The sequence below is a fragment of the Octodon degus genome, unplaced genomic scaffold (genome assembly GCF_000260255.1).
Source record: "Octodon degus isolate 3935 unplaced genomic scaffold, OctDeg1.0 scaffold00010, whole genome shotgun sequence".
NCBI lineage: Eukaryota > Metazoa > Chordata > Mammalia > Rodentia > Octodontidae > Octodon > Octodon degus.
The window spans coordinates 8047148-8059354 of NW_004524586.1; the positions used below are offsets into that span (position 1 = coordinate 8047148).

At 43.5% G+C, this 12207-nt stretch overlaps 1 protein-coding gene across 3 annotated transcripts in view; it reads right to left on the reverse strand.

Annotated features, from left to right (window-relative positions):
* Pkd2l1 (polycystin 2 like 1, transient receptor potential cation channel) overlaps positions 1-11859 on the reverse strand; it is a 34621-nt gene extending 22762 nt beyond the window's left edge. The window contains exons 1-3 of one of the 3 annotated variants that reach the window (XM_004625697.2): positions 11615-11859; positions 5933-6211; positions 5347-5460 (exon numbers count right to left, since the gene is read on the reverse strand). In XM_004625697.2, coding sequence (XP_004625754.2) covers positions 5347-5460; positions 5933-6211; positions 11615-11666 — 445 coding nt within the window. In that variant the 5' untranslated portion in view covers positions 11667-11859. Of the gene's footprint in view, positions 1-5346; positions 5488-5785; positions 5790-5932; positions 6329-11614 lie in introns of those variants that run through there. The other 2 variants (XM_023708904.1, XM_023708905.1) reach the window with 2 other exon arrangements.
* Between the last annotated feature and the right edge of the window lie 348 nt (positions 11860-12207).

Genomic DNA, 12207 nt, shown 5'->3' on the forward strand with positions numbered 1-12207 from the left:
TTTTTAAATTTTTTGGTTTTTTTTTTTTTTTGTATTTTAGGGAAGGGTCTACAGGGTGTTCAGGGTCTCATTACTATATCGGATTTGTAGTGATTCTCCTGTTTACAGCTTCGCAAGTGCTGGATTATAGTCATGAGCCACCATGCCCAGCCTAATCGCCATCTCTGTGTGCCCTGGTGTCGGGACTGGCACGGCATGCCCCGGGGATCTAACACCCAGTCCCTGCGCCTGCTTGTAGGCACTTTAATCTGCTGAACTATTTGCCTGGCCTTTTTTTTTTTTTTTTTCAGTACCGTGGATTGTACCCAGGACCCTGTGCTTGTCAGGCAGGCGTATATTCTACTGAGCTATCTACTCGGCTGTACCATTTTATTCTTAGTAGTAAATATTTTAAATGAATGTTCAATTTTGGTGAGGTTAAGACAAAATTTTGATAATACAAAATTAGTGCATAATAAATGTGTATAATCTTTTACAGAAGAAAAATAACAACACATAGCAAGTACTTAAGAGATGTTCCTATCTTTTAGCCTTATAATTACCCCAAACTACTGCAAAGCCCCAAGGAAATAATTAAATAAAAGTGAAAAAGTAAAAAAAAAATCAGTGAAATAGTAAGTATAGATATATTTACACATAACAGTCAAATATTAAAAAAAGAGGAATAATTTAGTTAACTGTAGTGTGATTGCAATTGCTAGAATGAAAATATATAAACTACCTAGAACTATAAGGGAATTCTTGTCATTTATAAGTGAAAGTAGGGGCTGGTGAGATGGCTCAGTGGTCTAAAGCACCTACTTAGAACAAGCTCAGCAAAGCCCAGGGACTGCGGTTCAATCCCCCAGCACCACCTGCCAGCCAGCCCCGCCCCCTGGTGGGCTGAGCTGGCCACACACACACACACACACACACACACACACACATAAATAAATAAATCCCCAGTTCTGCAAAAAATAAAATAAAATATAAGTGAAAGTATATGGTGTGACTGGCAATAGGTAAGCATAAAATACCTTTGGTGTGATAGTGATGACTTACATATCAAATTTTCTTCAATGTTTGAACATCTTTTTAATACAACGATAAAAAGACAGAAGTTCAATCAGTAAAATTTGCTTAAGATTCTGCTTCTGTTAAGGTGGTACACAGGAAGTTGTCCCCCATAGGATATTGCTCAGTGGTATAAATGCCTGCCTTGCAAGCGCAGGGTCCTGAGTTTGATGCCCAGTACAAAAAAAAAAAAAAAAAAAAAGCCTCAGATTTGAGTTAAGCCAACAGTGTTGAATTGTACATAGTGGTGCATGTCTATAATTCCAGCTACTGAGGCATGAAGATTGTAGGTTCAATGGCAGCTTGGGCAACTTAACAAGATTCTGTCTCAAAATAAAATTTAAAACAGCTTGGGATATAGCTCAGTGGTAGAGTGATTGCCTAGCATGAACAAGGGCCCTGGGTTCAATCTCCAGTAAAACACACACCACACACACACACACACACACACACACACACACACACAGAATCCCTGAATGTGGGTCCAACTACAAATTTTGAAAGTGATTTCATTTTTAATATTTATAATAGATAATAATGTTGTGTATATATGGTATACCGCATGATATTTTATTTCATGTATACATTGTATATGTTGATTAAATCAGGATAATGAACACATCTCATCACCTCAGATAGTTACCATTTCTTCATGGTAAAGACACTGAAAATTCTTTTATGTATTTTAAAATACACAGTACTTTATTATTAATCATGCGTGTGTGAGTTATTTTAATACACATTTAGCAGTAGACCTTATTTTTAATAGAGAAGCCTGAAGTTCACAGCAAGATTGAATCAAAGGCATACAGATTTCCCATATACCCTTTACCTCAGTAGAAGCACAGCTTTCTCTGCTCTTAAAATCCCACACTAGATGACCAAATAGCTCAGCGGATTAAAGTGCCTGCAAGCAGGCCCAGGGGCTGGGGGTTTGATCTCTGGGCCTGCCGTGCTGGCCTTGCCCCTGGGGTGCACTGAGATGGCAATTGAGACTGGGCATGGGGGCACACGCCTGTAATCCCAGCTCATGGGAGGCTGTAAACAGGTGGATCACTACGAGTCCAATCTAGTCGTGAGACCCTGAACACCCTGTAGACCCTTCCCCCTGCCCCAAGAAAAATATACTACCCTAGAAAGACCCATTTGTTACACACTAGACCTATTCCAGCCCAAAGTCCACAGCATACATTACGGCTCATTTTGGGTATTAATGTGTTATGGTATCCATCTGTGATTACAGTATCATGCAGGACACTTTCACTGCTCTTCAAATCCTCTGGGTGTCATGTTTTTATCTTTCCCGCTCCCTTTTCCCTCTCTGCAATCCCTGGTAACCACAGCCCACTTCTATTGTCTCCATATTTTTGCTTCATTCAGAAGATCATACAGTTAGAATTACATAGTATACAGCCCTTTCTGGTTGGCTTCTTTTCTGAAAGGTTTTTCATTTTGTTTTCTTCAACCAGTATATGAAGGCCAAATGAGTGTTTGAAAATTCCATTAGATATTATGAAGACAGTTACACTACCATGAATTGAGTTATAGTATACACATTATCTTCCCACAAGTGTTAGTATTCTTGTTTTTCTGACAAGAAAGTACCCAAGGTCACTGAGTCAATCAATGACAGAAATAATATTCAAACCCAGTTTGTCTGACTCCAGTGTTCTTATGTTTCCCTTAGGTCACTGTATTTGCTGTGACAATAAATATCAATCATGGAGCATCGGAGCAAGTCACAGGAACTCTCAGGGTCAAGCACAAGGGCAGAGAGGCAGAGCCGACACATGGCATTCTAGTTCTTAGAGGATAGCATTCTGACAGAACAACACAGCTGCTGCCTGCTTTGAGCCAGTTTACATTTCTTATCCTTAGGCATGAGAGGACTTGTATATCTTATCTTTAAGCATGAGTTAGCATGCAAACCAGTCAAAATATTGACCAGAAAAATGAGGTGAGTCTAATCTTGTGTTCCATAAACTTTTTGTATTATTTATCCATCTGGGAGCCTCTTGGACATTTTCTTCCTAAAAACCCCTCACCCCAGTTAAATTTTATAGCTTTTTTTTGGCATCAGGGATTGAATTCATGACCTTGTGCTTGCCTGGTAGGTACTTATGCTGCTGAGCCATTTCCCTAGCCCCTAAATTTTAATATCACAGATTCTATATTTTCTTATATACTGTGACCCTCTGGAAGGCCTAAAGCTATTGTAGTATCTACCATGTTTTCTCCCCTCCAAGAAATTCTTTTCATACCCTTGAGGATGCTCCATCATCTCCACTGAGAATATATCATCCAACTTCAGGTGGCTAGAGCTCAAGTAGGCTGACAGGGAGCTAGAAGTCAGGGGGTTAGGGCCAGGACACTGGAAAGAGCCAACATGGTCTGACTGAGACCCTGCTCAAAGCTCCGTGTTGCCAGAAGAGTTGCTGAAAGAAGGAAGAGGCAGAAAGACATAGGGGCCAGGAAACTAGAAGTGGTGTTATTTTATCAATTATTATAGAAAAGATCAGAATATATTCTCCAAATCTGTTTCATAAAATGTTGTTGTTGTTGCTTTTGTGGTGCTGGGGACTGAATTAAGGGTGTTTACACCGAGTTCTGCCCCTCAGCCCTGTTTTATTTTTAATTTTGAGACAGAGTCTTGCTAAGCTGTTAAATTACCCCGATGGAGCATGAACTTGTGATCCTTATGTCTCAGCCTGTCAGAGTGCTAGGCTTATGGATGTGCACTACCACACCCAACTGTGTTTCATAATATTCTTGTGAGACCAGTACTTTGTGGTTACAGACTTCAATTCTTTTTTTTTCAAAGATTGATTAATTGATTGATTGATTTGGTACAAGGTCTCACTACACAGCTCAGGCTCATAGTGAGCCTCTTGTCTCGGCCTCCCCAGTGCTAGGATTACAGGTACGCACCACCATGCCCAGTTTCTGTGGGAGGCAGGGCAGGGCCTGGAGTACCGGGATGCTAATCTGGGTCCTTAGGCTTGGCAGGCAGCCACTTAGACCACCAGGCTGTCTCTCCAGCCCCAGACTTCAATTCTTAAGGTCAAAATAGTTATGCAGGTAGTATAATGATTTCAAGGTTTATCAAGAATACAACTCCAGAGGAACTTAAAGTTTTCAAAGGTAATGGTATCTGATTATGTAATTTCACTATTCAGTCTCCATCAGGGCTTGGGTTCATGGTACTGCAGTGTAATTTTATTGTGATTAGAAGCTAACAGGCCTTATTTACTATATTCCAGGAAGACATTGTGCTAAATGCTTAGCACAATACTGGTAGACTATTTTATTTAAACTTCACAAGAGTGACACATTGGACAGGGAAATACTTTCTAACACTATTTCTAAGCTGATGGGGGAAACAGAGACATCTCAGTTACAGGCAGAGAAAGGCACTGCCTATGAGTTTTAGTAGCTATTTTGGGAATGGAAGGTACAGAGAAACCCTCCTTTCCCTCAGGTGAGTGGAAGGAGCAATCAATATATGAAGAAAAGGATGGAATAGATTCCATGAAGTGTACCTTGACTGGGCCATTGATGTCACGGACATGGTCTTCACACTATACTACCTATAGGAAAGAATAGCCTGTGTAATTCAACGTATTATTACCTGCGGTTCTTTCACTCTATCTTCCCATAGTATACCCTTTAGTTCTTCCACCTGCTTCTGTGACCTTAGTGACCAAACCTTACCAGCTCTGTTGAATGACTAGAGCCTGACAGAAGTCCTCAGATGGCTCGGCTTCTGGGTGTGGGTGTGTGGAAGCTCTCATGTGGGACTGCTATCACCATCTATTCTAGCCTTCTTCATAGGGATCTGAACTCAACACTTTTCTTCCTGTCTCTAGAGAAACATGGATAAGATATGTGCAATAAATAATTACTGGAAAACACCCAGACAGGAAGGGGTGATTTCCCTTTACAGAAGAGCCAAAATGTCTCCTTTCCAACAAAAAGCAGTGGTTGCTGAGCTGGTGTCAGGAGCTTGAACCTAAAAACTAGATTCCCTTGTAACTTTGGATAAAATAACTTATATTTAAAGCCTTTCTAATAATTTACCTTCTTCCACTCTGACAAATTCTTCTTATAGGAAATATCTTAAGCAGAAAAGGCAGTAAATAGGAGTTGACATAGATATATGAAGTTCCCAGGGTGCAGTCTGCTCACACAAATGGATGCTGTCCCACAGGTGCTGCCCACAGATGTGTGTGTTTAGCTACTGCACACATACATGCTTTTGATAGACAGATGCCTACAAAAGCAGAGTCTACTCACATAGACAGATGTCCACGAGAAACACAATGTACACCAGAAGCTCTCGGAGGGTAGTCTTGACATAAAGTTCTCTGTTCTCAGCTATGTTCTCAGTCAAGGTTGTTCCCCAAAGTCCTAAGGGCATTGGAGAGATGTGTAAGGCTCTCAACAGCAGCATTTTCCCAACAGATGTCCCACCTTAGGCCTCACCCGATTTCCAGTCCGGCCCCTTATCCATGCCCTGGCAGAATCTGGCTGTTCTACCCACATCCAAACCTGTCCTCTTCTGAACCCTCTGAGGTGATGAGACAGGGTGATGGCGCTGAGTTACAGAGCACCGAGTCATGAAAGAGAGGTACCTGCACCAGGTCTCAGGTCTCATCACCTCATGTGTTCCCTCAGCCTCACTTTCACCCAAGCAAGGACTGTGCCAGGCACTCTGTCTGGCAGACTGTGATACTGGCCTCTGTGTTTTGAGAAAGCAGCTCTCACAGGTGAGTCACAGAGACACTGAGATTCACCTCTTCATGTCACCTTTCCCCACTAAACCTGGTGGCCCTGGTATCCTACTTCAGTACCTCAGAAGAGATTTCCCCTCAACCAGTACCTCTGATACTGTGACAAAAATGGAGGCAGCAGCTGGATACCAAGGTCTGGTGTGTCTTCTTCTGGGGTCCATCGTCAGTCATCCTGGGCTGTGGCTGGAGGGGTGCTGCACTAGAGATTGTGCAGATCTTCAGTGTGTCTTGTGGGGAAGGGGGTCCACTGTAGGAAGGGTTGTCCCAGGCTCCCTTTTCCAGTTTCTGCAGCTCCTGCCCCTCAGGATTTTCCGTAGCATCCATGGGGAGGGAGGTATGGAGCTGGCCCTGCAGGTGCCTGCTCTCATCTAGAGTAACAGGGGACAAAGGCATGGCCAGATGAGCCAGCAGAGAGGGCCAAAGGAGTGTGACAGCAGCTGCTCACCAGCCTCTGCCTCCTGTCTTAATGGGAGAGCTGTGATCTCCTGGGGGAGGGAGAAGAGGGGAACAGGGTAGGATGGTCACCAATCCTATCAGCTTCTCTCTCTCTCTCTCTCTCTCTCTCTCTCTCTCTCTCTCTCTCTCTCTCTCTCTCTTTCCCTCTCTCTCCCCCTCCCTCTCTTTTCTCCTCCCTTCCTTCTTCCCTCCCTCCCTCAGAGGATATGAAGAGAACAGACTAGGATGACCACCAATTCTACTTGTTATTCTCTCTCTCCCTCTCCCCAGAGAACAAGAAAAAAAGAGTTGTGAGGGAACTAGGAGTCGAGAATTTGAAGAGGAGACTAAGAGGGAAAGGTGAGAATGATGTGCAGCTGGAATGGAAGGAAGAATGGGTGACAGAAGCAAATGCTGTGTCCCCAGATAGTACCTGAGGAGAAATGACCAGAGGCTATGAAAGAGATTATGAAAGGTCACTGGGATGAGGAAAGGCTATGGTAGTGCCTTGTGGGGCTTTCCACCAAAAGCTATTGAAAGAGTCAACAGGGAGTCTGGTCTGAAGCCATGGATGGGAGACTGTGAAGAGCTGCGTCTCCACCAAATTCAGCCAAAGGCTTCTTCGGTGTTGCTCCTCTAACTGTCTCTACTGAGTAGAGAAAAGCAGCTCTCCTCCCTCACCCTGCCCCCATATCTGGGAAAAGAAAAAAAGGATAATGATAGAAGGAGGTCCTGCTCAAATCTTCAGGGACAAAGCCTCTGGTTCCTGATGGGGATGGAAAAGAGACTGTAGGGTTTGAAGAGCTGGAATCTTTTCTGAGTTTCCCTCATGGTCTACGGAGAGACACTTGTAGTGCAGTGCTCCATAAGCTATGGGGCTTAGCTCAGGAAAAGGCTATGTTCTGGTGGGGAGGATGGGCCAGACAGCAAAGGGCACAATCTCTTTGGGACTTGGGAATGAATATCTTGATCTACTGACCTGCCCTTAATTTTATAGGTCTCTGTTTAACACTGGATCTAGAACTATAACCTTGAGCACAAGCTCAAGGGTGTCAGGATCTGCTTTCTTTCCACCTCAGTCTCTAAGGGCATGGGCCTCTCTGCACATCCTTGCCTGTGCCCAGCTCTGGCCTCTCACTCTCTATCCTGACTCATATAGGCGAATGCTGTGGCCCAGAATGATGCTGGTTCCACATGTGCTGGTGATCACCCTGCAGTTCCTCATTCTAGAAGGCTACAAGGAGCGGTTCTCTTCCAACTGCTGGTTGCCCACCTAGGGCTATTCTGTAGTTGCACCAGACTGAAGACCACAGTCAAGCTCAGACCACCTAACCATGGAGCTCTCCACTCTGGGGTGTTCCTATCAAGAGATCTTGCTCTTAGTCAATCTAAGGCAGGGCTGAGCCTCTTCATCAGCCAGTGTACCCTTTCTTTTAACACAGGGTTGAAAATATGGATGACATATCTTCAAGTCTGCCACATGAATTTCCTGCTCCTGGCCTACATTAGAGAACTGAACCCTCTGCCTGCCTGGAGCCTTCAGGGATCCTTCCTAGCTGATCAAGTCCTATCTCTCCATTGTACCAGCCAGTGCCATGCACATCAAGGTACCTATTTTCTTTGGCAAACAAAGAGGAGGAGGAGCTGGGCCAATGTCAAACATCTGTGTTCTATGAGCTGAGTGAGCAGGCTAGAGATGCCTAGGTGCCTCTGTAAGTCTTTTGAACAATTGTCCTGGGCCTCTGGAAAAGGAAGAGGAACCTGAAGCCCCAAGAAGCAGGGAGAGAAGTAAGAAACGGTTTCTGCTTCCCTTGGTACAATTCTTAGTTCTGGAGAAGGCCCATAGTCAATTGAGCTTTGAGTGAGCTTCAGGAAGTTCATTACAAGACAGATTTGCCCATGCTGAGAGTCCTAGGCCAGCCTAAGACGTTCACCTATCCAGGCCTCCCTGCCCTGTGTTGAACGTCGCCCCAGTGTTCAGCCCGTATGGCCCCAGGAGACAGGTTGTGCAATATAGCTTGACAGATTTTCTCAGGAGGTTCTTGGCACTCCTATAGTGTTTAAATTTCCTGTAGAAATTGCAGATATGGTAATCAAATGGAGTCTCCTGATGAATTCATGTCCAGTACTTCTCCAAGCTCATAATACTATAGATTATTGATTTTGTTAAAAAGGATAATCAGCATTGGGCAGGGTAGGATCTTAGGCACAGACTTCCTTTAGGCTACTTTAGCAAAACCTCAGATCTTAATTTTGAATTTGAATTAAATTTCTGTGCTTAACAGTTGGCTCGGCAACTTACTAGGATGTAGGGTTCTAGACAAGTTACTTTTGAGACTAGTTTACCCATGTGCAAATTGCTGATGATAATCTCTGCCCTGATGACCTGAAGGAGGACTATTTTTGGGTTTTGCTTGTTTATTTGTTTTTACTTATTTATTTTTGAGATGGGGTCTCATTATAGAGTCTAGGCTGGCTTTGAGTTCACTATGTAGCCCAACCTGGCCTCAAACTTGAGTAATCCTCTAGTTTCAGCCTCCAAAGAGCTAGGATTACAGGCATGTGCTGCCACACATGGCTGAGGGACCAAAGTAGTAGAATGTAGAAGGCTTTATAAGTTGTTATCTGAAGCACAAAGTAAATGACCTAAATCTTCCCATAGTGTCTATTTTCATACATATTCCACTCCTTTAGCAGTTCATGGAAAGGTACATATCTTCAGGCAAGACTCCGTTGACATGGTCTCTGATGGACATAGGGCTAGAACTGACGTTGTCTACATTGTACCAATCCCAGCAGCTGGTACTAGCAGAATGGAATCATGCTATTTGAGCTAGAGAAAAGTTGAAAGGAAACTTTGAATGAGAGAGCTCCTGTAGGAGTTTATAATCACACCACAGAGGCCCATCAGAACCCAAATCACCTCTTCCTCAAAAAGCCAAGAAAATGCTTCCTCTCCCCCCAGTTTCATCAGGGACCTCACAGAGGCTAGAGGTGGTGTATCTTCTCATCAGAATGGGATCTTTTTTCTTCTTTTCATCTCCTTTCTTGACAAGTCCTGCTAGAATACATTTTTCACCTTCCCTGTCTCCAGCACAAGCCTTTTCAAATGAGATTTTCAGCTTTGTTTCTATTTCTAGAGTTTTTACCTAGATATGTATATCCTTTGTTCTGTGGAAGGTTTGTTAATGGAAGGAACACAGTAAATCCAGGTTAAGATAAATGATACCATAAACAATAAAAATAAGCAAATATTCAGTTCCCTGCATCCATAGTAACTTATTTTGTGGCCACAATCATGCCAACCTGCTGACTATGGTCCACACTTCCTTCATGGGCTTACATGCTTTAAGCAATTTATCAGCATCATCACTTCCAGGCAGAGTTCTCACTGCACCAAGAAGGACATGTAGCTTATAGTGTACAGGGTATAGTGGGGACAGAGAGCCAAAATGTGAGGCTGCAGGCTAGAAAAATGGAGGATTTCTGCAGGGGATGGGGAGATCAAGAAAGGCATGAGGGAGAAAGGAAATGTCTACTAGCAGCTTCGGGAAGAGTTCCTTAGAGAAGGTGATTCTTTTTACCCTCAGAGCCACCCACCAAATCCCACCTTGTTTGACTTGTTAGCTATGTGTCCAAAGCTTGCCCAAAGGAGAGGTGAAGCATTCGGATAGATCCATTACTGGGATACACTCTCTTAGCACAATTTCAGGGTGTAAAGGAAGTCACCTAGGGTATCACCATATTCTAGCCTCTGAGGACCCCATGAAAGGTAACATATTCTTCTGTGCGGCATTCTCAATCCAGTATAAATTTATTGGACAAATATGTACTGAGTGTCAATTATATGGTTGGTCCAGTGCTTAGCTCTTGGAATGAATCAGCAATGAAGACCATTACGGCTTTGCCTCATGGAATTTACAGTGTGGTGAAGAAGACAGGCGCCACAGATATGTGAATAATTCATGATGTATAATCACACAAAGTACTGTGAGGGAAAAATATAAGGAGTTGTGAGGATGCACAGCAGGAAATCCACTGTCTGGGGCTATGGTGAAATACGATTTTTTTTTTTCTTTTCTACCTTCTTATCCTTACAGCAAACAAGATTTTCTGAGGTTCCAAAAACATTGTAGTGCTAATAAGCACAGAACAGACCAAGTTACAAGACTGAAGAGGTCAGGCAAGCAAGGCTGAGCTGCAGCAGCTGGGGGCCTTTGTGGCCACTTTGGAATGTGAGCTGAACTGAGCCGAGCTGAGCCAACACCCTGCAGCAGTAACTTTGCTGAAGACATGGATCAAATCATTTTTCCATTCCTGAACTAGGTCATCTGCTTACAACCAGAAAAAGAGACAGACTTTCACAAAAGACCCAAATTAGCTGGAAGACTACCCCAAAATTAACAGTTTCCTGAATAGAAAGTCAGAGGCAAGATTTTTTAATCTTTCATTCCCATGACCTTAGGAATCCATCCTGGTATTTTCATTAGTCTCATTTTCAAAGCTGAAAATGAAAAATTAAACATTCAACATTAGATGAAAAGCTTAAAGTATGACATTAATATGATGGTCTATTGTGCAGAAATCCATAATATTTCAAAAATAATGTACTGAGAAAACTCATGTACTATGTGGAAAATACTGGCTTACACATATACAATATAACAGAATCCAATTTTTTTGTGGATAGTATGCTTATATAAATGCATACAGCAAAAAGAATTAAACATTTATCTTACTGGCTTATACTCTGGAGGACAACCATAGCCTCCCTCTGGGCACCCTGACCACCATAGGAAGTAGGCGGGGGTGTCTCTCTGATCCTAAGGCAGAGCTGGGACACTTTGTTTTTCACTTTGGCCAGAAGCTGAGTCAGGGCAAGGACTTTCCTTTCTGCTCATTAGTTAGTCACTAGAGGTGCTGGGCCTCGACCTGCCTCTTGTCTTTGTGCATCCTAGATGGCAGGCTTAGGTGTGGCCGGCCCTTGAGGATGGAGAAAGGCTCACTTCAGGACTCCAAAGGGAGAAGGAGGGAGTAGCTGAGTAGAAAAGAGCCTCCTTACAATATCAGGCCACCGCAGACATCTCTGGGGCTGGCCATGTCCCAAAACCTTTGTCCCAGGTCTTTGCTGCCCAAGCTATCAGCTCCTAGCTCATGCTGTCCTTTAGACATGAACTGCCCCCACCACAATCACTCTCTGAGCTACAGAGCTGTCACCAGATTTCTGAGATAGGTAACAATAGCCTGATAGAGGCTACTCCCCTAGTTCACATATCTCATTGGATTTCACATTACTACCTCCCCCAGGAACTTTCCCCTGCTTCTCCCAGGCTTACTTGGCTCGTTTCTTTCTTCTGGTGTCTTTAAGTGCTGTGGTCTGAGCTCCATTTACTGAAGCCATGAAGATCACTTTTGGATGGGTTTCTGCCCAAGGACAGTTCCTAGAACTTAAGCTCTTACCCTTAGTTGAGATTCTGAGGGTGTTCATAAACATGAGCTACATGAGTGAACTATATCTTCACAACAGCGGGGGACTGATGGCCATTTTGTTGGCTACATTTCTCCTGTTTCTGTGACAAAATACCTGACACCCAGAATTAAGGAAGAAAAAGTTTATTTAGCTCACAGTTTGTGGAGGTTTCAGTCCATACTCAGCTGGCTCCAAGGCAGACTGACACACGGCAAACAGCAGCAGTTCTTGGCAGCAGAATACAGCAAAAGCAATGAGAGAAAAAGGCAGGAGTGCAAGAGAAGACTCTTTCTGTCCCTTATGTTTCATGAAGGCTACCTGCTCTAGGGTGGGTGCAGTACTCACACTCATAATCCCAGGATTAGATCATGAATCCATCATAAGCTCTAGAATCTAGCTCCATGACTGCATAAGGATTTAGGGGAAGAGCTAGACACAAACCATAACATTCTATCCCTG